The sequence below is a fragment of the Zosterops lateralis genome, assembly GCF_965231275.1.
Source record: "Zosterops lateralis genome assembly, chromosome: 1".
NCBI lineage: Eukaryota > Metazoa > Chordata > Aves > Passeriformes > Zosteropidae > Zosterops > Zosterops lateralis.
In genome coordinates this window covers 100256371-100281560 of record NC_139762.1, presented here as the reverse complement: position 1 = coordinate 100281560, position 25190 = coordinate 100256371, and the positions used below count along the sequence as shown (strand labels likewise).

The following is a 25190-nucleotide window of genomic DNA, read 5'->3' as shown; positions in this document are numbered from 1 at the left end:
GCGGGTGGCCGGGGGGCGAGGGTGTCCCGGCAGGGCGCGGAGCGGGAGTCCCGGGAGACCCCGGCCCCGGGGCGGGCCGGGCGGGGGGCCGCGCTGGGTGTGCGCCTGTGTGCCGGCGCGGCGCCCCCGCCCTTCCCCGGCGGCGTGCGCGGTGGGCTGGCGCTGGGGTATTTACGGTAACGTGGACCCGGCGGTGGCAGCTCGGTCGGTGTCAGGTGATCGGCGCCGAGGAGCCGCCGCCACAGCCCGGGAGGAAGATGCAAGATGGCCCAGCGGGGCCGTGAGGGGCTCCGCGGCGCCCCTTCCCCGCCCGCCGCCCGCCCGGCCGGCGGGAAGCGCTGAGGCCAGCGCCGCAGCCCGTCCCCGGCGGGGCCCCGAGCCATGGGGCTCTGCTACAGCCTGCGCCCGCGGCTCTTCGGCGACGCCGGCGGCGGCGGCTCCATCTCCAGCGCCGGCGCCGCCTCGGAGCCCGACGCGCCGGCGGAGCCTCACGCCGCCCCGCAGCCGCAGCCTCTCGGCGCCCCGCTCCGGCCCGGCGGGAAGCCCGGCGGAGAGACGGACGGGCCGCCGCTGCTGCTGCTGCAGAACGGCGGCGGCAACGGGGCGGCCCCCGAGCGGCCCCCGGCGCTGCCCAAGGCCGGCGGCCCCGGGCCCGGCCCCGGCGGGGGGAAGGCGGCGCGGCAGCAGGCGCCGCACCAGCCCCCGGCGCTCCAGAGGACCTGGGAGAAGCTGCGCCTGGAGGAGCGGGAGGCGGAGAAGGAGGCGAGGAAAGTCAGTAAGAGCATCGACCGGGCGCTCAAGGAGCAGAAGCGGGAGTACAAGCAGACGCACCGCCTTCTGCTGCTCGGTACGTGTGTGAGTGTGTCTGTCTGTCTGTCTGTCTGTCTGTCTGTGCGGGGGTGTGCCGGGGCGGGCAGGTGCCCCGCGGGGCTCCCCGGCAGCGCCCCCTCCCCGGCTTCCCCTGTTTTCCTTGGGCTCCCTCCATCCTCCTTTGTCTCCCCGCTGCCCCCCCGCCCTGCCCTCCCGCCCCCCCGGCCGTGTCCGTCCCCGGGCTCTCCCCAGACAGGTTTACACCTTCTTTTCCCTTCCTCCTCCCCCTGGTCTCTCCTCCCCGCTCTGGCCCTGGCAGCGGTTTTGCAATGGAGAGCTGGCGATCGGCGCTGGTGGGGCGAGGCGAGCGGCTCCACCCAGGCGGGCGGGCGGGAGCGATGCGGATGGGGAGCCGCGGGCTCTTCCCGGGTGGAGGAGCCCTGCCCGGCCGGGGCCGCCCCATCACCCGCCGCGGGAACTTCGCTCGGCACCCTCGCAGCTTGGGAACGTCAACGGGAAAAAAAATATAAATAATATTAATTTGTTTAAAGCGCAGTAGAAAGGAGGGAAAATGGCCATGCACGCATGAGATGTGTGCAGCCTGTGGATGGTCCTCCTGTGCCGCGTGCATCCAGGGATGGTTCAATAGGAGCGGCTTGAGGCTCCTAAATGAGAGGAGTGGTGATGAGCAGTGGGCTCCTGATTTAAAGAAGCAGTGAGCGGAGTAAAGGGAAATAAGCGGGTGTGGATATGCACATTTCTCAGACATCGCCTCTACTACGAGATGTGTTCTTCAGCTGCTGGCTCTCAGATTTTTTAGAGATGACTTCCCAGCTTTTGTCCCCTCTTCTATGAGGTGTTACATGCGGTCTGCTGTTGCCACTGCTCTTTCTAAGCATTAGTTAATAGTCCTCTCCAGAGGATTTGTACCAGCTGATACATTTACAGTATGAAAACCACAGGGGTATCTAATACAAGCATCTCATTTCCTGCAGGAAACAGAACAGTCATACTGCAGGGCCTTTTTTTTTTTTTTTTTTTTTTTTTTTTTTTTTTTTTATGGTTCTGAGCAGAGGGCTTATTTGGCCTCTTAGCTGTGGTCATAAATCTCTGTTTTCTGTTAGCGTGAAAATACTGATTTTGCTTTTGCATTAGCTTCCTTGCCTGTTCTCATAAAGTTGCATGGTACGGAGTTTTGGTGCTTATCTAAGTGCATTCCAGATCTGGGGTAGCCTTTACATCCTCCTTTATAAAACTCAGTTTCTGTTTTACTGGATTCCTTCATTCCTGTTGGTGGGTAAGGGGAGGAGAAAATATGAAATACAGCAGTGGACAAAAGGTATGCCAGAACAGTAGTGCTCCATTTCTAAAAAACGAATCATGGACTTTATTATTACACAAAAAATACCAGCTTGTAGGATGTGCAGCTGGTAGAAAGGAAGGAGGAAGAAGATATAATTCATACTCCATGGAATTATTCTTAGTAGTAGTGGTAAAATGTCTCTTCTGATTCTTGAACTGTTGCAGTAATTAACTCCTCAATACACCTTTTTTAATGAAATGTAAAAATTGTAATTTTTTTTTCTTCTTGAAGCATCCAAACATATGTTTTGACTAGTATGGCTGCAAGAAGGCAGAGATCCTGTTTGGTGGCCTTCCTCTGGAGAGGATTATTGCTTGAACAAAAGAATTCTAACAAATGGATACTGTGTGTAGTCTGTAACATGGATGGTTGTCATAGTAAACCAGAGCAGTAAACACCTGTTCAGAAACAATGCCGTTTGAAAAATAGATCATCTCTGACCTTTGGCACCCTAAGAGAAATTCAACACTTCTAAGACTCCTTGTGTTGAATTTTGTTGAAAATCTGTGTCATAATCAAAAAAGAATCTTTTGATCTCCGTATTGCTGGGAGGAAATGTTGGATTATTGTTTCAGGCCTCGCAGATCAGGGCCTGACTTAAGTGTTTCATTTGGATGTAGGAAGAGCTGCAGGTGCTTTGTATTGCTTTTTGAAAGTAGTGGAAATGCTGCTGTAGACAAGAGGAAATTATTTAGAATGGGAAGGGTTTATTTGTCAGAGAAGGAGTAAAGCAAAATTGCATTGCACAAGGTAATAGATTTCAGCCTTGCACAGAGGAAAAGACTTAGAATGTACACAAAGATCTTTTAGAATAAAGAATATTACCAGCCTGATACTTTATAGCATTTCGAGTTGTTAATAACTGGATCCCTGTCCCTGAGGTCTTCCTGGCAGAGTGAACCTGAAAAGTGTACCTGTGCTAGAGAGTGGAGGGATATTTTTGTACATCAACATGGAGGAAATGCACAGCAGAGGCGAAATGGTGAATGCAGTGACAAGCAGAGCACTGTCACAGAACAAACAAAGTTGAGCAACAGCATTGGCGTGGGCTTTGTGTTTCTTTTTTTAAACACGAGTTTGTAAATAATAGCCTCATTTTGGCTTGTCCTTGTATATCTCCTACATTTACTGGGGCAGGTTTAGAGCATATTATTGAAATTTTGGGGAAAAATACAGCACATATTTTAAGGAGCTATTATTAAATATCAAAAGTGTACGCAAATAAATGCACTAACATAAGAATACTAAGAATCTCCAGAGTCTAAATAAGTAGTATATTAGAAGAGAAGCTTATAAATCTTTGAAAACGACCTTTCCTTAAAAGCACACTCACTCTTTTATTATGAAAAATGAAAACAATCAGCTTTGTGATGAGCTGTGCATATAAGTTACCAAGATATTATGAAGGCTTTTTGTAGTGTATGTTGGTAAATATCTCCCAGAGTGTGTTCTTGCCTGTCACGGCTTCCCCCCAACTAGTGTCTGGTGGTGCACGTGATGTTTTGACACTCTCCCCTAACCTACATTGGGAAGTACTTAATGTGTTTTGTCATAACCAGGGATTGTGAAAGGGAGGGTGTGCACTAAGTGCTCAGGATCAGCTCTCTGTCTGTGTCTCCCACATAAATAGGTGTTTAAGTATCAGGTGGCTGTAGCTGTGATGCTGAGGCTTTACTGGTGCTTTACTAGAGTAACAGCAGACATGGTTTGGGTCCATTTGTTTTGCTTCTTCTGAAAGAGGAACCCACATAAAATGGAAACTGACTTTCCACCAGAGTTGGCTGTTTCTTGCTTAACATCCACTTTAAAAATATGAGAAATGGATTGATTATTGGGTGTTGTATTATTTGTGGGGGGGGGGGGGAGGTTATTTCTTTCTCTTTTTATAAATGAAGTGTTCATCTCTGTAGAATTCTTAGGATGCTTTCACTAACCCTGAAATGAAGGTCGGTTTCTTAAGCATATGGATTTATTGAACATATTTGCAGGGCTTGATTGGAGTTTTGTAGCTTTGGTTTCTGTCTTGTGTTTGGTCTTTTTTTTCCAGAGAATTGCAGTCACCCTCTTCTGCAAGACTGTTTTAGCTGCTGATTTCCTAGAAACTGTAGAATCATTACAAATCACTTTATAGAAGCAATTTACATTCTCATTTGCAGTCTCATATTTTAAACTATTTTGTGAGTAAGTGGGGTGAAGGGGAATTGACTTTAAACACAGTGTTAACCATTGTGGTATAATTAAGGCTCATGTAATGTTGAAGTAAGCTATAGATTGAATTTTTTTTTTTCCTAGATAGCTGTTGTCTTCTAACCTCTGACTCCTATTTTTTCCATTTACCCTCACTCCTGATTGCTATCCTAACTTTGGGTGACTTTCTCAAGCAGATCACAAGCTTTTACACTTCCCTGCTAAATTGAAACTGAAAGTGTTCTGAGTGAAAGCTTTTCTGTTCAACAGAAACTGAAAGTAATGATATAGGGATTGAGGGAAGGGAAACAGATAATAATTTTCTTCACTTAAAAGGTACTGGAACTGCTTACATGGTATTTAAGTACTGACTTGATCGTGAAATTTAGATATGTTTGTGCATGATTTTCGTGTACAAAAGCATAGAAAACATACAAAAACATTCCCCTGAATTGATGGAAATCAAACACAAAGATGCCTTGTTAAGCTTGGGAAACTCCTACATAGGAGATTCCAGAAAGCTCAGAGGTGTATAACAAAAGTAGTGGGTTTTTTCTTTTCTTTGCTATGCACCAAATGTTGTCAGAAATTAACTTTTTGTGCAAAGAGAGTTTCTGGTCTGTCAGTGGCTTTTAGACTAAAATTAGAGTCTCATAGATGTTCTGTATCAGCAAATCCTTAAGTTCATCATATATCCTCAAGCCAATTTTAAATCTTAAGCCTAATAAATTTTATTTTAAAAATAAAACTTTAACTTGCATATGGTGTCAACTCATGCATTTTGATAAATACCTGAATATAGTTTAGCTTGATGTGGTGATACTTCCCTTGTGTCTGCATAAGGTTGAATGCTCAAGGTGTTTTTCTGTTACTCCTTCCCTGGTCTGTAAATGAACATGGCATATTTAGGATCCTTACAGCCTCTACTTCTAATATGGAGATAATGCACAGGTAATTGGGAGGAACAGATATTTTCAGGACTTTGAAATCTCAGGCTGCAAATACTGACCAAGGTAATAATGCAAAAGGGTTTTATAATCCCTAATAATTTGCATGTTTTTTCAAAAGCTTATGGCATCACAGGAAGTGGGATATGCACTCCTTGTACAGGAGGAAATCAGTAGGCAGAAGTCATCAGGACATTTGGGATTAGTTCTTAACTTTGGAGGAGTTTTAAGTGTATTGAATACAATCCCTGATTTACAATACTTAGCTTTTCTTTATCTCTAAATTAAAAGCTAATTAGATTTAGCCCATATTTAGGTGTGTTAACTTCTTTCCGCTCTTTGATTGATTTTGCTTATCTTTAATCACTTGATATTTAAGAAAAAAAAAAAAACCTAAATCATTTTTCCATATGTTAAGTGTAGTAATACTAGGAGGCTTTAAGTGCTGTGGAAGGGTGGGTTCTGCAGTTGTTAATTAGAACTTTTAGTTATTAGACAAGTTTTGTGTGTCAGTATGTATTCCATGAATGCTTATTGGAATGCAGTGTCTTAACTAAGCAAACTTTGCAGGTCTGTTATGTCATTTTCAGGTCCCATTACCATTGTAAATTTTTGACTGAGGAGTATGTAAAACTCTTCGATTTGAATATTTGTTTTTCATTTGCCTCCATAATAGTTGTAGAAGAAATACAATTTGAAACTTTGTTACCATGTTCCTCCCTTTCCGCTGCCCAACCCAACACCCAATTTCTTTCTTTTTATCATTTTTTGACACAGTGCAGCTACAAATTTGGGGAGATACTTAATGGTGGGGATTTTTCACAGAATCATGGCTTCCCTCAACTTACTTTTTCAAGTCAGACACCATTTGAGCTTGTAAAGTTGAATTAAAATTTTTAAATTCTTTTTTTAATCCAGCAGTCTGCCCGAGCTGTAGCAGAAACCTGGCCTACCTTCTGCTTACCAAGTTTAATGTATTTGGTAGTTATACCCGTTCTAGAAACATTTTGCCTCTGCTGAGTGATGTGGAGGTGATTCTTCATGGATTTTTGAATAGCAGTGGAGAAACAAAATGGTGTAAATAAGACAACAGAGTACTTATTCTCACGTAAAAGAGATAGAATCTTGTGCAGGATCTGGAGGAAATGCAGCCTTGTATTGGGCCTGTGTGCATCATATTTATGCTTTTCCAAGAGTGGGTGAGCATGTTAAGTACACTGACTAGCATATTTCATACTATCCCTGCAGCACTATATGAGTGTTTGTGTGAAAATCCTGTGTCTTGTGATTTGTCTGCGCATGAATATTAAATAAAAGTTTAAGAACTTAAAGCCTTGCAGAATAAGCTGTACAAAGAGGGCAATGTGTGCTGTTTGGACCAGAATAGGTAAAAAACTACTCAAAGGATTTATTATTTTCTTTTTCTGTGTTCACGTGCAGAAGAAAAAAAAAAATGAGAAAAAAGCTGCCAAGTCATGTCTGTAACATAAGATGTAACATCAATCACCTGTAGTGGAACATCTTAGCTGATAAGATCTCTTTGAAGTAAAACTTGAATTGCGTCCTCAGAATCTGGTATTTTCCATTTGTTTTGTTTTAAACTTAAGTTTGAAGAATTATAGATTCCACTTACATTTAAGGTAATGTTAGGTTTCAAGAATAATAAATTTGTCCTTCTGTAGTAAGTCAGATCCAGGTAGAATTATAAATCCTATGCTGTTATCTTTATTTTAGAGAAGAATTTACATCATGTGGGAAGAACATTCATTATGCAGCTTAAAGCTGTTTAAAAGTAGAAGGGTTTTTTTCCCCCCAAGTATTTAAAATAAAAAGGAAAAAAATTGAAAAGTTTTGCACTTTTTCTGTGGTAGCCAATACACTTTTAACAGTTTATTTTAAGAGGACTTAATTTTTTTAAAAGGCAAAAAGGAAGTTCTTCTCAGCTGTCAGTTCAAGCAAATTATCTATTTGGTCTTCAGAAAATGACACCGTTCTTTCTGTGATTTGGGCTAGTGCATGCAATGGAGATAAGTAGCAGACTGAAAAACATCTGTAATAAAAATCTGACAATATTGTTTCCTCTTTCTCTTTCTTAATTTGAAAACCCCCAGCCTCTCTTTCTTAATTTGAAAATCCATACTTTTTGATATATGTAATATACTCTGTGTTTAATTTGTCATCTGTGGATTAAAATGGATGGATAAGGAAGAGTTGTATTTTTCCACCATGACGAGTGAAGGCTATGTTCACCTGCCAAAAGTGTGGGTGAACACTGATCCTTAGTATTGTGTGTAAGTGTAATTTATATTAAGCAACTTAATCTTTTATTGAAAACTGTGGTGAATGTTGCTGTGACATTGCCAACTCTGCTATGCTGCAACTCTCTGAACTATGGGGAATTCATCATTCTGTATCATGGAGCAAATGCAGAATGCACTTCATGGTGTTAGGCAGTGCCTTCTTCAGAATCATCTTTATTGTTCCAAAATGCCTCACATGTGGAGGATGAACCTACAACGAAAGCAAGTTGATTTTTTTCCTTTAGTGAAAGCACTCTTTCCAGGTTCATGTTTGAATTAATTTTTTATGTTGATTGTAGAATCATTTTCTATTCCAAATGATATTTTTTCAGATAGAGGTGCACTTGTTTGTCTGTGCGTGCACACATGGCCACTGAAGTTCTTGTAAAATCCAGGAGATTGCTCTGAGCAGTCCAGGTGTGATAAACCAACCTTCAAGCATATGTGGTTGGGTTAGGTCTTGGCATATCTCATAGCCCTAAAGCTTCATAAGCACAGGGCAAGTGTAGTGGATTCTGTAACAAGATTGCTTTTTTACATCCTTTGACTCACTGGACATCTGAATTACAGAACAGACTTATAGTGTTATCTTCTGCCTGTTCTGAGCTTCCTGTATTTGTCTAATTCACTGAATAGCAGAGATTGGAACATGATATTTGAATAGTAGAGATAGGAACATGATATTAAGCACTTCCAACGTGTCAGCCTTTGCAAAGATGTATTTAATTTTTTATTTTCTTTTATAAACTATAAACCTAAAGTGCAGAAGAATGTAATAATTTGTATAAAGGACATACACAGAATTAACCACTTCATAATCTGAAACAATATTATCAAAGAGTTTGGGGGAGGTTTGGTTTTTTGAGAGTTCTTCTAGGGTTTTCGTAGGGTTTGGTTTGTTTGCCTTTTTTTTTAAATCCAATTTTTAAATAGGCAAAAAGACTCTCCTTTCTAAATGGCAAGATGCTGTGGAAGGTATTTACATCTCCTAATGTGTCTGCTTTAATTTAATTTAGTCATTTCATCACCTAATACTAAAAACTGAATAAGTTTAAAAATTCCTTGATGTGTATGAGACATTCTTCTGCTTCAGATGTGCCTAAGAACCTCAAAGTACGTTGTAAGTCTGTTACGTGTGATGCTGTGCAACCTAGTCATGTATAAACATCCAGGAGAATGGCGTGAAGGACAGGCTATAACTTAAGAGAACTTTCAGGTCCTTTTATTCATTGGCTCTACTGACTTGTGAGCATGGCTGAAGGCAGAAGAGTCGCTGTTCAAATGTTTTGCTTTTATCCCTTGAAAATATTTCCATGAATGAAAACAGATGGGAACTACAGGACAATAATTCTGGTTTAGATTGAGTAGTTGGTCCTCCTTTGATTTAACGTTTTTTAAGAAGAACAGAAATCTCAAATTCTTGAGAGTATTTTCCCACACTTGGGGTGGGGTAAGGGGAACAAAAATTCCCAACCAACCAAGAAACCACCCATCAGTCATGTAAATTCTGATGGCTTTGTTCTGCTTGAAAGAGCTGTACTTCAAATTCATATCAATCTGGACTGTCCCTGCAGATGAAATAGCACTGAGAAGGGAACACAAGCTTTCGACACTTAGAGAAAGACTGGATAACAAGCTGTATTTAAAAAACTGCCATCCATTGTACCTTTTGATAAATACATTTTTCTTCCTTATTTTGGGAATATTTTTACACTTTCTGTGATTCTTTAGTGTTGCAAAGCATTTATTTTGCCTTAATGGAAGACCAGTAGAGAAACACTAGCATTGAGTTTGATATTGTGCTTTCTGGCATCTTGCTTCCAGATCAGAAGCCATAGCAGTCCCTCTTCCATGAAGTTCCTTGTGCACTCCGAGTGCATAAATCTGTTATTCCAAATTCTATTGCTGCTCCCTCAGATTTTCTTATTCTGCTCAGTGTGATATCTGAGTTCATGAGCTTGTTTGTTCGGTAGTGTCTTTCCAATCTGGTTGCTATTGAAACAGTACAGTTGGCGTCTTGTTCATTTTAGAGTTAGGGGTTTTTTAAGTGGGGAAACTACAATAATATTTTAGGGGGCTACATATTCACTCTGAGGGCCTTCTACTTCTTAACTCTCTGTATAGAGGTGAAAATGTTTGCTCAGCAGAGGTGGGGGGGAAAGAACAAAAAACTGCCTGCAGTGGTGTTAGACTTGTGATATGCAGAACTTTCCTCTGTCAGGGGATCCTGGCTCTAGGTGTATGTCAGCTATGTCTTTGAACTACCAGAGGCAGAAAAAAAACTGTTTCATGGAAAAGCTAAAATGGAGAGAGTAGTTTTTTGATACTTGAAGTTTCTCATAATTTAATGCAGAAAGGATCACCTGAAGAGCACTCGACTCCCTATTGACTCCCATTTGGCAGTAGTCCTTGTCTAATTAAAGCAGATTCACAGATATGTGATCTATCTGCCAGAGACTGAATTAATTCTTTCTAATATGTCAGGAAAAGCTAAAGCAATGCAATAAAAGGTCAAACAGCCTTTCAGATATGCTAGAGAGGGATTTGGATGGTGGGCAGGGAAGATGGGACTATGTTTTCATGCTGCTTCGTATTCTCAACAGTACCACTGCTTGTGCTCCTGATCCAGGTGTTTCAGGAAAAGCAAACGGGCTCTGGTGCTCTGAAACAGAATGAGCAGTTGTTCCACACTTGGTCTGATTCCCTATCCAGTGCTGAAGAGCAGGTACAGGTTAATACCTTGATCTGCTCTAGAGGGAGGCCATTCATCTTAATACCACAGTTTGCCTGGGTTCCTGTGCATTGGTTGTGTCACAGTCTGCCAGGGTCCTGCAGCACCTCCTGTTCTAGTACATGTAGATTGTGTGCAGGACAAAACAAATACATAACCTTCTCAAACCAAAACAGCATAACATCAGTACATCCTGCTGTGCTGATTGCCACTGAAATGTAACCTTTTCTTAATGACAGTATTTCTCTTAAGATAAAGATGACTGGTCGAGTATGGGAGCAAAAGTATTCTTTTTAGTTTTTTGTTCCTACCCTTACTTTAAAAGTAAGAACTTGTGCTGTTTTGGGATTGTTGGTAGGGACATTTTTTCATATGTATAATCTATCCTGATACCCTGATAAAAGACAATTAGAAAATCTGATAAAAGAGTAATTAGAAATTTGAATTAATTGTCTGTTCACATGATGTGCAAAGAAAGGTTGAATTAATCTCTCGCAATCTTGTGTCAGACAAAAATAATTTGAAGATATTACTGAGTCCCACGTAAATAAATAGACAATGTCTTTTGGGTTCAGTCCTTTATTGCTTAACACTGTTCTGTCTCTGAAGTTAGACTGATAAAGACTTTGGTATTGGTAGCTGCTTCATCAGCTTGAGGTAAGCAGTTAGGCAATGGAGCAGACTTTAGGAGTTTATGAATAATTAGACTGAAGTCCAGAAGTGTAAGATTTTTCCATTTGACTATATATGTAACCAAGACATCATTTCACTTCCTCATAGTCTCTGTGCTTTAAACCTGTAAGTTGCTTGAATTTTAACATGAATATTACACTATTAATTCATGCAATGTTACTGTTTTGAATCCTAGTTCAAACACACTGTCTCAGCCATCCACTTCAGCTTCTACTGGGTTGGAATTCATACTACACTTGCTTTCTCCATCTTGTTTTGTATCTGTAACTCACATAGTTACTCCATTCCTTGAAAGAAAACAGTCTGGAATATAGTCTTTAAAAGCTAAATGTGCTCATCACCTATTGCTCTTGTCTCACTGGTTTTTCCAATGTGTCAGAAGTGGGCATTGCCTGCTTTAATCCTGTTTGTATTTCTTTTCTACAGGAAGCATTGGTTTTACTTTTGAATTTCTTTATCTGACAATTCATAATTAGTATATATCCAAGTGTTTCTGAAGCTGGTCTATAAAAATCTTTATACTCTGCTTCTGCTGCTCCTGGAGATATGACCTTGCAGTGGCTCATGGAAGAATATTACTTGACTGTACCAAGTTTATCATAGTTGCTGTTCTCCAACGTTGCTGCTTGTCCATACTTGAGTCTTTTGATAAGCTAGCATTATTGACAGTGGTATCTTTAATCACTGGGTAAAAGTTTCCTGTAACTAGTTGATGGTTTGCACTTCATTCTTGAAATCCATATATTATCTGATTCCCTATTCACTTAAAATGTGTTGTATTGATTGTTTGCAGAATAACATCAGGCATACATGTGCAGCTAATTTATAGTATCAAATTATATTGACATAAGTCTTCAACTTAATCAACTGTGTTTGCTGTCAATATCCCTCAGATACTTATTTTTAATTAGGCAAATAACTTATTACTGATTCATTGGCATTAGATAGTAGATTCCAGTCCTGTGCTTGATGGAATGTGATTTTTCTCAAACTGTGTGTAGTCTAAATAATGGCATCTCATACCTGAAAAAACCCTTGATTTTCCGATGCCTTCAGATTATCTCATAAAGTAGCAGTAAATGCGATTGACGTTCCTTACGCTGTTATCTGTTGTGATTTGCAGGGCATGCTCTGATCCTTCTTGTAGAGAGTTATCCTGTAAATATTAAGAAAAGAACTGTTTAGATCACATTGTGAAGACATTGTTTAAAGAATTATTTGTGTTGACACACAGGGAAATTTGCTGTTACTGTTTTAAGGTAAAGAACCTAACTTGACGTTTTTGGGAGAATACAAAGGATTTTGTTAAACAATGAAACTGATTAAGCACATCTTGGTCTAGCATGGTGCAGTAGAAGATGCTGCTCTTAAGATTTCTTGTAAAACAAATAATTTTTTTAACTTGAAATACTTTGGATACGGCAGTACTTTGCTCGGTCCTTTTCATCTCTATTATGTAGTCTGGTTTTAGGGTGTTTGAAACTGTTCTGTGTCCTTTTCTTAAAAAAGAAACCAGCTGCTTATTTAACTTGATAATTTCAACAAGCTGAAAATGCTTTAGCAAGATGAAGTACCAGGCCAGTTAAATACTTACTGCTACTACAGACCAGCACAGGAGAAAAAAAGATAATCTCATGATGTTGTGTTTTTTGTTTTCTTCTTCTATTTGTTACTGGCTGCAGTCCAGAAGTGTTTTCTGTACTATGTTAGATCTTGCAGGCAGTTGCTTGGACCTTTTATGAATGCTGTCTTTGAAATCAGCTGACCCTTGTTACTTTTTTGCCTTCTTTGTTTATGGCTGAAAATTTACTTATACAGGTTTTGAAACAATCTTTACCATAAAGGAGTCCAGTTCAAAACATAAAGATCTAAACTTCAAGCATTTAATAAACTAACACTTTTATTTTAGGTCAGGTTTTTGGTGGCCTTTTTTAATAGTAGTTAGGAAGGGTAACATCTGTTACAGAAACTGCTTATTGCCAGAATTCTTATATGTGATACATGTTGGAAATCAATTCTTACTCTAACCTTTCACTAAAATAAAGGAAGAGTTCTTACCTTCATAGTCTTCTTCTTTATTAATAGGTATTTGATTGATGAATTAAGTCTCTCAAAACACATTGGGATAGTCTCATTTTTTAACTCATCCTAAACATGCACTAAAAATTACTTCATAAAACACCTGACCAAGAGTGTCATCCCATCAGAGACAGTATGGGTTTTGATTCTGAGGTGTACACATTTTTTTCAGAGCATCAGATGGCTTGAAAATCTTTCTTGACCCCCATCCCTGGTTGACAATGTATTTATCATTTCAAAGGGTAGCCCTTTCCCTGTGGGTGTCCTGATAAATGCTCTAACTGGAGCCTGGTCTTCTAGCATTTTAATTAACTCTCTACACAGGGACCCTTCCTGTGGAGAAAATGTGAATTTTCTTTTAAAAGAATTTCCAGAATAGATTGTGAGCATAAACTGCGGAGGAGGAAAATTTACTTACAAGTATAGGAGCAGTTGTGTTTCTGATTTTGCTGTAGTATATAAAGATCTGAAATTATAAGTCACTGTAACGTGAAAGTATGTAAAACACATGCTTTTACACTGAAAGCATAGTAAGTCTTGCTGTGACTGCAGGAATCTCAAATGTGAACTTAATTTTGTGGTGTCATCATTCTGGAATTTACTGCTTAAGTTGGAAGAGGGAGCTGAGATCCAGAAGCATGGCAGAAAATTTTCCTGAGTGCCTGATTTCTCAGTTTGATTATGGCACAGGTCATCAAAAGTGCTTCAGAAGTACTGAGTGGTTTTGTCTTCTGCTAACTGCACTTAGAGTCAAATGGTCAGCGCTGATGAAGACTTACAAAAGTGTTTTGTTTCACAGTCTGAATGTATCAATTCCTCCAGAGAGAATATTCTTAATTTTTGTTTTAGTGGTATTTTTGACTCTGTACTTGGCTCAGTCTTGAATATGTATTTTAGTGATGTTAATAGTCCATTATTTTATTTATCTTGAGTTGATTTTATATGTATTTAAGCGTACTCTTATTCTGAGCCTTAAAACTGAAAATGCAATATCTTTCATGAAGCCTATAAAATGCATCATGTAACTTCTGGCTCATCAGCAGGGTGCTCAAAAAATTAGGGTAGATTTCAGAACAGCAGATTTATTAAAATATTGACAGAAACACTTTTTTGCTTGTTTTCCTAGTTTTCCCTTCTGGTCATAAATATACATTGGTATTCATGATGGAAAACTTTAAGCTGAGAGGTTAAAACATGACAGAATCAGCTGGATAGTGTCATATAATAAATATCATTAGGAAGACTCAACTCTAACAATCAGTAGGGTTTGATTCTAACTGTAGTCAAATTGTCAAATATACGGGCAAAAGTTGGGCATTCCATCATGAAGGATATCTGTCCAAACTTTGGTAAACATGCCTTATTTCAACCTGTGTTATGCTGTCTTGGATTAAATGACTGCTTTCTTTCTGCATTCCTCAAAGTATTCTCATTCCTTACAGCATATACAGTACAGAATAAATAAAAGCAAATGTGTGACCTGTTGATTGTATCTATTTTTTTCTTTTTTATGTGGAATAGTTCTTGCAGTGTATACAGAAGTCTTTAGTGTCTAGTGTGGATTTTTCCAAGGAGTGGACCATTGATATATTTCCTCTTGTTCAGATGGAAAATCAAAGTAGAAGTGGATCATGTGCAGATTTACATATCATCTAATTTTCAACTATTAGTTTAGATGTCTACAGCCTGGCCTATTTCTAAAATTATTTTAGAGAGGTGTTACCATAAGCTGCTACCTTTGGTGTCCAAATTATTATGTTGATATTTACTCTAATTTCTGAAAACTGCTTCTCAAATTAAATAATCTTGAGAGTGGAGAGACACAGCAATAATGCTGCAGCTGCTTGACCTCCTCTGATGGTTACACATCCAAGATGTGAAAGCTCAGCTATGAAGAAACTAAACTTTCTGCTACTGTGTCTATATCCCAATGCCACCGTAATGATCTGGGCCTCTCAGATACTCATCAGACAGGTTCCCTGTCTTGACAGCATGAAAATGTCTTCAAGTCTTAAAAGTCCACTGTTCCTGGCTTTCCTGTGTGCAATCTCCACTTCTGGTCCAGTGAAAAACACTGACTGGTAGCAACTGTTGATATCCTCTCGACTCACTTCAGATAAGCATGAGAGGCAGTGTAGTGGAGGGTGTCTTGGCAGCAGCATGCCAGGCAGGAGTAACTGCCACGTGTTGCAAGGATTATCAGAATGCGTTGCTGCTGCACATTTCCATAACTGAAAAATTTCCATCTGACAAGCTTTGGGAGCCAGAGGCCAAGCAAAGAATGAGTCCCTCACTGCACCAAGTAAAGGTCTCTGAGCCTAGACAGATGGACAGGCCCACTCCTGTGAGGGAAAACTTTGTCCCTGCCCCTTGCTGCTAATGCATGACAAGACTGCATGGGAAAAAAAATCAGGCAGCAGTTCATTGCTGCAGTCAGTAATCTGATTTACCCCAAGATGAAGCAGATTCTTAGTTAATGAATTGGAGGTTACTAGTATTTTCTTATATGGACAAGTTTCTGCATCATGCTCATGGCATAAGTTTATCTTCTCTGGTCATAGCACTGCTTATGCAGTGGTAAAATTTTTATTACAAAGCTTCTGTATAATTATTAGGTCTACCTTTTTTCCTCAGAAAATATGTGTGACTGTAAAAGTAACACTTCACAAATATTTCTGTGTGCAGTATGTTACTGAACATGTCATCAGTGGGCTTGATAACTGATTGGAAATCCTGTATTCTTTTTTTGAAACAAAATGGGATCCAAATCCCGTTCAAAATACGATGGAATTTTATCTTATTATTTTAGATCACACATCTATTTGGTTTCTCGGCGCTTGTCTTCTCTCTGTGGTACTATGCCAGAACAAATGAATCCCATGGGATCTTATCTAAGCTGAGGTCAGTGTTGGATAAACCATGTCAGTAATTCAGAAAAAACTGAGTCACAGAGTATTGTAACTTCTGGCTATTGCCGGTTGCTCTAAAAAAAGCCAATGGAATTACAAAGTTCAGTAACTTGTTTACAAATATGGAATAAATTTAGGCAGAATTTGAATGACTAGCTGAAAAGATACTGTGTACTCAAAAAGAAGCTGTGATATTCAAAGCTGTCTCCACCTGTGTTCCCAGTTACCTGCTGGTTCAGGTGTGAAGGACAGTGCTGCTGGATATGAAGAGATTTGTGTGTGACCTGCCATGTGGTGAAGCAAACTTTTCTGTGGCAAAAAGAGGCATACAGTTCTCAAAGAAAACTGCAGCAGCCTCTTGGCTGAGCCAAATGTCTTCTTATACCGGTTTCACCAGTTTGTAGGTACCATTGTATCACCTCTGTTTGCTCTTTACTCACCATTTGCTTGCACTGAATGAAGCAGGATTCTGTGGCTAAACTTATGCCATGGCTTATCCCATACCATAATTAGAACTTTTAATGCTGTCTTTGCAATTTGGAGAATTGAGAGTGAACTGGGAAAGAAGTCTTGTGGTAATTTCACTATGAAGGCAGCATAGATTTTAATTTCTTTTTAAACTTGGGGGGTGCATGATGGTTAGTTTCAAGATCAGCTCATGAAATACCATATCGTGATGAAACTTCTGTACGAGACAGAGCCTGGTCTAGCATTTTTATAATGGTAACCAGACTGAAGTAAATTCTCAGCTTCCTAATGGCTCTTTAGTAAAGAGTTGCAACCTTCATACGGCTTGGTAGATGTTCTTTATCAGTTTCCACATTTTGCCTATGAATGAGAATATGCGAAAGTCAGCTTTTGTTTATGGTTGTTTATTTTTCAGGCCCATATATTTTCAGTCATCTGCCAGATGTAAATTAAAGCTTCTACAAGGCATTCTCCCCACTAATGGTAGGCAATAGGTCCTTTTGGAAGGCCAGGTGATCTTTAAGAGTACTTTGATGGAGTGAGGTGCACTGGATTGGCACTCATTCATCACACCCTATTACAGTAGATGTAGATGATGGAACATTGTGGGTTTGACCCAGAAAGGCAGGTGCAGTATTCATAGATCCAGGGATGTGAAGGCAAATGCCTAGGACCTTGTGTTTTATGGTATCTCACTGTGTAATACTCACATGTTGACTCTTAACTCCTTAAAATATTTCCTAAACTTTTTTGTGACATTACATGAGGAGAACTGTTTCTTGCATCTCAAGTCTTAAATAAACCCATTGCCACTGAAAGAGTAATTGCAAAGACCACTGTGAATAGTCTTAGTGGAGATGTACTCTACAGGTTGCATTCAGGCTTTGTGGTTAAACAGTGATAAGTGCTTAACTGCAGACATGGCAACAGCATCTCTGAAGATATTTATTGAAGCTTATTACAGCTTATGATCTACTTTTCTTCAGTTTCCCACTCCCACCATGCTCCCCTCCAGTTTACACCACATTTGGGATGAAATGCATGCTTTCAGTGTTGATGCTTGGGTAGCACATAACAGCCTTGCAATTCAATTATTGCCTTCCTATCTCACGGTTTCTCCAACTTGGCCATTTTATTGCAAGCTCTTTTAAGGAGAATCTTTTCTAGTTGAAGATAGATATTGAAGACACTGAGAGCTTTAAAACCAGTTCATGTACCACTCATGTTTTCTGCAGCAGCTGTTTCTGAAGCCCTGTGGGAAGGAAGGATGATTGGTGAGCATCCTTGACTTAGTGGAAATGGTTTTAGTGGTGGCAGTATCCAGTGTTACTCAGGGTTACTCTGTTAGGTCAGCCTTACCCTGTTTCTTGTAAAGCAGTAGGTCTCACCAACTTTATCTTAGGCAAGACTGGTGTTGATTCCAATTCTTTTGCAAGCTGTTCACCTTTCATCTCTTGAACTTTCCTCCTATTTTTGAGCTGCCAAATGCATCAGACATAAGTGAGATCACCTTTACTCATCCAGAAACTTACGTGCTTAAACAGACTCTCCTGCTGACTGGTGCCTGAGCTGCCCTTCTAATATCCTGATTTGAACCTCATACAATCGATTGAATTCACTGAAGGAATTATGCATTGTTTAGAGATAGAGAGATTCCTATCTGTTAAAATTTGTGTCGCAATAAATCTTAGCCAAGATGTGGTAGATGTGATTTTAGAATCACATCACTTTTCAAGACACGTGGCTTTACTCTTCTGTATACACCGTGTTGAGCTTGAAAGCTCAAGTACGAAGCGGTCCCATAGGTTCATCCTCTTTCTTTTTGAGCAATGTGATGTGCACATTTGCAGCACTGGTGTGCATATTATCTGCAGACATCAGTCATTTGAAACTCATTCATAATGAGCAAATAATAAACTTGCAGGTCTTTGGGTGAGTGTTCCTAACTCATTAAATATCCATAAATAGTTTTCATTAAATATGATTTTACCTTCAATTTTGAGATAGACTGATTTGAACTCAAAAGGGGATGTCAAGTTTGAGAGAAAAAGCAAAGCTGAGAAACCTTTCCATTTTCTGATACAGAAGGGATAGCATATATAACTGATACATGGATTAGGAAAGTTGAAATACAAATATTTAAGGGGATGTCGTGTTTCCTTGAAGATGTTGGCAAGCAGCAATCTGCTTTGATATTATGAGTGAATGAATATTGTCATTACAAGTTCTTGTCTTCTCAGGGGACCACAAATCCTTGACTACTATAGTTTTGTGTATATCAGCTTACCAGCACTATAAATACAAATGTTCTGATACAGGCTTATTCTGCTACCAAAAGATGTAGCTGAAGAATTTAAGACAAATCTGTCCACCCTGATAATCTATAAAATCACCAGTGCTTTGTTCTTCTGATTTAAAAGATGTGGTTGTCCTGTTACATTTTGAGAAAACTAATGACTAATTGACTGCTTGAGACTTTGTTGTTGTTGCAAATTTGTGAACAGATTTATTTATCAAAACAGCATGCATGACATTTTAATGGTGATGTTAATGAAGTAGTGCTACTGTCACTAGGAACACTGGACTCTTTTCCAAAATTTTTACGGTTGTGTGGACCACTAAGATGATTAGGGAGAGGCCTTCTGTTTCAATAAAACTTGGATGCATAAACTGTGTATAAACAAGGCAGGAGGAGTGGAAGTAGTGTGGATTCTCAGCTATGGACTCTCAGCTTAGGACGTTTTAGTCAGTTTGGAGAGTTTCCTTGCTTGATTTGTCCCCGAGTTCTCCCTACTTTCACCTTTTCAAGGCTTTCAGAGGGAGCTAAGAGTGATAGGCTGGAATGGGGTGACAAACCCAGAAGTGGGACTGACCAGAGAAAGGTTTGCAGTTGAGTGTTGCCCTTCCTCAGGTGTTCTTGACGAATTCCTGCATTGTTTGCAGTTTGTCTTTAATCCTCGTGGTGGCAGCACACGCCAAGAGAAAGGGAGCCAGCCGAGTGCTGGGTTTTAATTACAGTTAAAATGAACGTGCTCGTACTTACACTTTTAGCTTTTGTTTCCAGTGAGGCACCTCAAAAACAGAGGATCAAAAATTCATCATCTGCAACGTCAGTTTTTGTGAACTTCTGAGAGATATTTAGTTGGGAGAAATATTTCCTCTTCTCTTCTCCATCCCCACACTGGCAGGTAAAGGCAGCATTTATGAAGATTGTGAGCTACTGGCAGAACTTACATGACAGGGTTGAAGTTTCAGTTCCAAAATGTTATCCAAAGACTGTTGGAGTTTTGGAATGGTGAGGGTTTTTGTTAACCTCAGCACTAGTGCCAGGACTCTTGTTGTTCAAGGCACTACATTGCCATAGTCTTTTCTAAATTTGTACACAAAGTCAGAGTCTGGATTCCAGTTGGAAACAGAGAGACAGTGTCAGGCATCCAGTGAAACCTATCAACACAAGGCAAAGAAAGAAATATTAAATATTAATAATGAGGTACTGATAACCAAATGACTGAAAAGTCACTAATACAGTAAAAAGTTGGCTGCAGATTTAACACTATGCTAATTAAAGGAGATAGATAGATAGATAGAACTACCTTTTGGTATCTGAAACAGCCTTTTCCAAAATAGCATCATAGGCAATTTTTTAACTGTAGACTGACTTGATAATGTCAATGAACAGTTATTTAGGGGTAGAAGTGTTGGTTTATAAACCAGCACAGGTTCATTTCATGTCATCTGCCTGACCTCAGAATCACACATCAGTTTCTTGACATCTTTTTCACCTGATGAGAAATGTCAGGACTGTGTTCTGTTTTCTGTGTTTTTCCTTGGCATACTGTGAAGCTCTCATCATATATATCCAACGTTTGGAACTGAAGCCAGTATTAATGAAGTTCATGAAGAATTTCCAGAAGAAAGAAATAAGATAGGAAAACAAATAGCACTTGATACCGAAAATAAGTAAATGTAGTCTGTACACACTTTTTGCAGGACTACTTCTGGTATCTGACTTAAAATTGTTTAAGACTACTTCAGGTGACTCTCACTCAACTAAGGATGAAAATATGCTCTGTGTGCATTGTACTCCAATTAGAAGATTCAAGAGCTGGAAAATGCGTAATAAATATTTAAGCAAGGGCATTTTTTGTAGCTCAGAAGTGGGCTAAAAGACCAATTTAATGGCTCTAACCTTCCCAAGCTGTTTAGGATAGAATACATTTAAAAAGTAATACAAATTGAAGGGACAGACCATTGTGCCTATAGACATCTGCTTTTTCATCTTTGCATCTTTATTTTAGTTGCTTGAAGTCTTTTTTCAAATAAATTTGAGAGCTCAAGATGGAAGTCTCTGCAGAACCAGTTATAGGACTAGAATAAATTGTTACTGCATGATAATTAAGAGGATTTTTTTCTTCTCATAAAAAGGGCATTAGATACTACCAGGAAAAAGAACTGTATGTTCTCTAGATTCATATTGGTCTTACAGGGAGCGTGCATCGAGCCCAACACAACTAAAACAGGAGCATAATTTCTAATATGACAACGTGTATATGAGCTTAAGCTGCATCCTGAAGAGGACAGGCTCATATGTGCAGCTTTTCATTTGCAATCATGCAAGTTTAAGAGCTATACCAGAAATTCTCCAGAAAATCACAGTGTTCGATCTTAAAACTACAGTGTTACTCAACAACTGGCAGATCACTTTACCTTTTTCTTTGTATTTATTTTTTCCTTCTTGCCACTGTCTCATTCAAGGACATTCCTGAAGCTCAATAGCCTTGTTTTATGTTGTTAAATGTGGTAGATTTATGAACTTTCATTACCCAAATCACTACTTGTATTGTAAGTGTTAATGATGGGATTGCCCTTTCATGTAAATATAAATATAATAGTCTAGTGACCTTCACTGCTGAAAAAGCACTATTTGATGCAGTGTGGTTATGGAATAGAGTACAAATAAAGTACCCTTTCTTTCTTGGTGACTGAGATGGATATTCTTTTCCTTTGTTCATTGTGTTAATTACACAGTATAAAGCAAGTTTGTGGGAAGAGAACTTGCATTAGATCAATTGGGATACTTGGAAGTGGGCAAACTGTTGTTTACATAAAGATTTATGTGTTTTATGGTCAGAGCATTGCTTTTATTCTACAGCCCAATGTATTGCAAAAGCTGAACCACCTTTGAAAGAGTGCAAGAGTGTGGTTGGGTTTTTTCTGTATGATCAGAAAACAGGGCATGACTTGATACCAGGATTTTTTTTTTCTTTTTCTTTTTTTAATTTTTTTTTTTCTTTGAGCATGTAATTTGTTTTGCTTTTCTCCTGAGAGTTTTGAAAAACCTTCGAAGAACCCTGCAGAGTTCTACTTGCAGGGCAACTTAAGACTACATTCAAGAACAGATATGGTAATAGAAAATGCCCTGTCTGACTGTCTGACATGCAATGTCCTGAACAGAAAACTCAGAGGGAAAATGACAGGATGTAGGAGTTCAGAAAAGTAATTGGTACCTGAATTTTGGGAGAGTTGATTTCTCTGTGAAGCACCTTGGTACATTCACTGGGTTACCTGTTTTGTAGAAGGAGTTGCTGCTTTGTACTGGGGGGAGGAAGAGGAATGGTGGACACTGGTGGATGTATTAAAACTAGGCCAGCAGTTGGTTCCCATTAAACCCCATCAAATAGATAGTGGGATTTTAATGAATGTTTGGTGTTGCATGCAGAATTGAAAGGTGCAGAAAATATGATGTAATTGCTGCAGTCACTTACAGGTACTTGTGTCTATATAGTCTCTAGAAGCTGTATTGTTTCTGTAGATGGGTCATAGCACTTCAGCTTTTTGTATGAAATTACATACTTTACTTTACTAGCATCAAAATGTAACTTTATTGTCCTGTGATGCTTTTATTTTAAGACTGTGCAACATATGTAACCGCTAATTGTTGAACAGCATGGATTCATAGGATATGTAACATGGATAAGATAAGAAACAATTCCCAAGTACGGTAGGTATATATTTCACAAAGAGTAATTGCTTAAGAAACAGGCTGGTTGCTTCATCTCTTAGACATTTTGCATATAAAACTTTGTGGTTTTCAAACCACAATGTTTCAGTGGTATTGGCAACATTCAAAGACTGATATTGCTGATGGGTGGAGTCAAAAAGATTTCTGTACAAAATATTGGCAGCTGAGTCTGGCAAGATTCAGTTTCCAGACTTAGTAAGCAAATCCATTTTAATTGGCATATGATGTTATGTCTTTCATTGCTTACAGAGTATGTTACCAAAGAGTTAAGGGCAAATACAATGATTTCCCATTTTGTTACTGTACAATAAAGTGAATATGGACACTTTTTACTTTATGGGGTCTCACTGTGCCCAAAAATAAGTTTTTGAGCATATTATCCTTTCTTGTGTGGTGTTGTACGCTGAGGAAATCTGTTCAGCTGTTGAGAGCTTTGGGGAATAAAAGTCTAAACTACATCCTTCTGCAGCATGTTTGTCACTAAGTAGAAAACGCTTTTATATACAGCCATTTGACAGCATCTATTAAGATCTCCATCACTTTCTTAGGCTGTTCCTTTGGAGAGGATGAGTTGGAGTAAGTAAACAAAGACTTTGGATCTATTTTGAGATCTCTGTATAAACATGTGGTCTTCTATGTCTTTAAGATTCTTTTAGGCATGAGTCAGGACTTTAGTGTAAGAAGTGAAAATATTTTTATTAGGTGGGAGTGGTCTTGATTTAGAGTTGGAGTATTCTTTTGCCTATGGTACCGATAAATTCAGTTTGTATATCTGTAAAAGATGTATATGTGGAAGTGTATTGGATATAGTAAACTAATTTCTTTTAAAATGTAGTAAAATCCTTAAAAGGCCATCTAGCTGCATCATTTTTGAAGGACAAAAAAAAATACTGACTAACATTAAGAAATCTGGTTTAGGTTATCTGTGTCACAGTCACTGAGCTCATGTCCTTTCCCCTTCCTTTTCGTTAATCATTCCCTCATGAGCTCCAGTCATCCATTTGGTTCCAGGAGGAATCGGTCAATTCTCCCTGAGTTAAAATGCTGGATCTATAAACTGCAACTCTTAATGTCTGTCTTGCGTCCAGATTTTTGGGACTATGTTCATTGTAGAAGAAATAGGATTCCTAACCCCTGACTGACGAGTCTTTGTAAGGCACAGCATTATCTGTTACAAAGAAAAAAAAAAAATCCTGGAGAATGTCTTTTTAAAACTGTGAATATACCTACAAGTCTGCTTGTCTCTCTCCTGCTTCCCTTTGCAGCCCTCTTCCTCCATGTTAAATCTGTTGGGGTTTATCACAATCAGCACACATCATCCTGTTTTATTTTCTTTATATATATTTTATTTCAGTTTTCCCACAGAGGAACTTCTCAGCTCCAGACTCTGCTTTCTAATCTTTCTTTGGAAGAGTGCCTTTTGCAAATCCATATTGCCCTTTGCTGGAGGTAGAGCAAGGGTTTACTGAGCTCTACAGCTTCCTTGGCACTCCTTCGGCTGTGTTTGAATGTTTGTATTTAGTAAGCCATTTTGGTAGTCTTGTGAGCAGGCTACAGCATTAGAGCATAAGAGGCTCTAATGTAAGAGGCTGTAAGAATTAGCATCAAAATTTACAGAAGCTTTACCTTTTAGGGGATTAAGTGCAGTGTTCCTAAAAAATGTTGTGGTTTTGTGTTTTTCAGTTATGACAGTACTAAAGCAGTCAGTCTGGTTGTATTTCTCATTAATGTTGAGTCATACATTTTAATAATAGCTGTATGTTTAGAATTTCCTAGGATTTTGTACTTTCTAAAGTAAGAGTGAGGTAGGCGAATTAATCTTAAATTTGATTATGTGGCTATAGACCTCAGATAAATTTGTTAGATAAACTGTACGTGTTACGAGAGTGCTGTATTTGTCTTATGTAATCATGAAGTTGCTATTAGTGCTTGTTACAAAAAGGTATTTTTAAAGACTTGATGTCTGTAGAATGAACATTCAAATAAATACATGAAAAACACTGCAGGTGCAGTTCAGCAAAATGTGGAAGAAATGGTACCATTTTAATTTTTCTGGGTAAATTTTTCACAAAATGCCTTCCTTTTTTTCCTTTTTTTATGACACCTCCACTTTCTTCCCCTCTCCCCAATATTATAACACATGCATTTCAACTTTTTTTGGATCCTTATAATTTGTGAACACTTGCACTATTCACACTTCCCACACTTGTCAATCTTCAGTAAAAACGCCTTCATAAGGTAGATATTATACAATTTAAAACATAAAATCCCCTTTACAATTATTTGTTATAACTGTCTTCAGCTTCACTGGGGTAGCAGCAGTGAACTAGTTCCCACTTACTGATTTCTCATCATGTAGCTCTAGCAGCATCCCCAAGTCCATATTTAGCATGGGTGGCTGGGACCAGGGCAAGTGGGGGAAAGGAAAGGAAGATGTCCAAGGAGCATGTGGAGTTGTAGGAGACAGTGCTTCTTCATTTGCTTGAGGGGGTGCTTTTTTTTTTGGTCTTGGAAAGACAAAATTAACAGTAAATAAAATGATAGTAGAGGAGTGAAATGAGAGCCATGTAGGTAATATTAAAACCAGAAAAAGACAGTCTTGCCTTTTTCACAGGATATTGCTAAGTATGTGTTTTGTTTCTATTTCTTCATAAAATGAGAAAGAGATGAACTGTAAGCAG

General features: G+C 39.2%; 1 protein-coding gene across 1 annotated transcript in view; it reads left to right on the top strand.

Annotated features, from left to right (window-relative positions):
* Window positions 1-381: 381 nt before the first annotated feature.
* The window catches only part of GNAL (G protein subunit alpha L), a gene marked incomplete at its 5' end in the record, with an annotated part of 176406 nt that continues 151597 nt past the window's right edge, over window positions 382-25190 (top strand). Inside the window, one exon of the mRNA XM_083870819.1 lies at window positions 382-847. Within this exon, the coding sequence (XP_083726945.1) occupies window positions 382-847 (466 nt within the window). The remainder of the gene's footprint in view (window positions 848-25190) is intronic.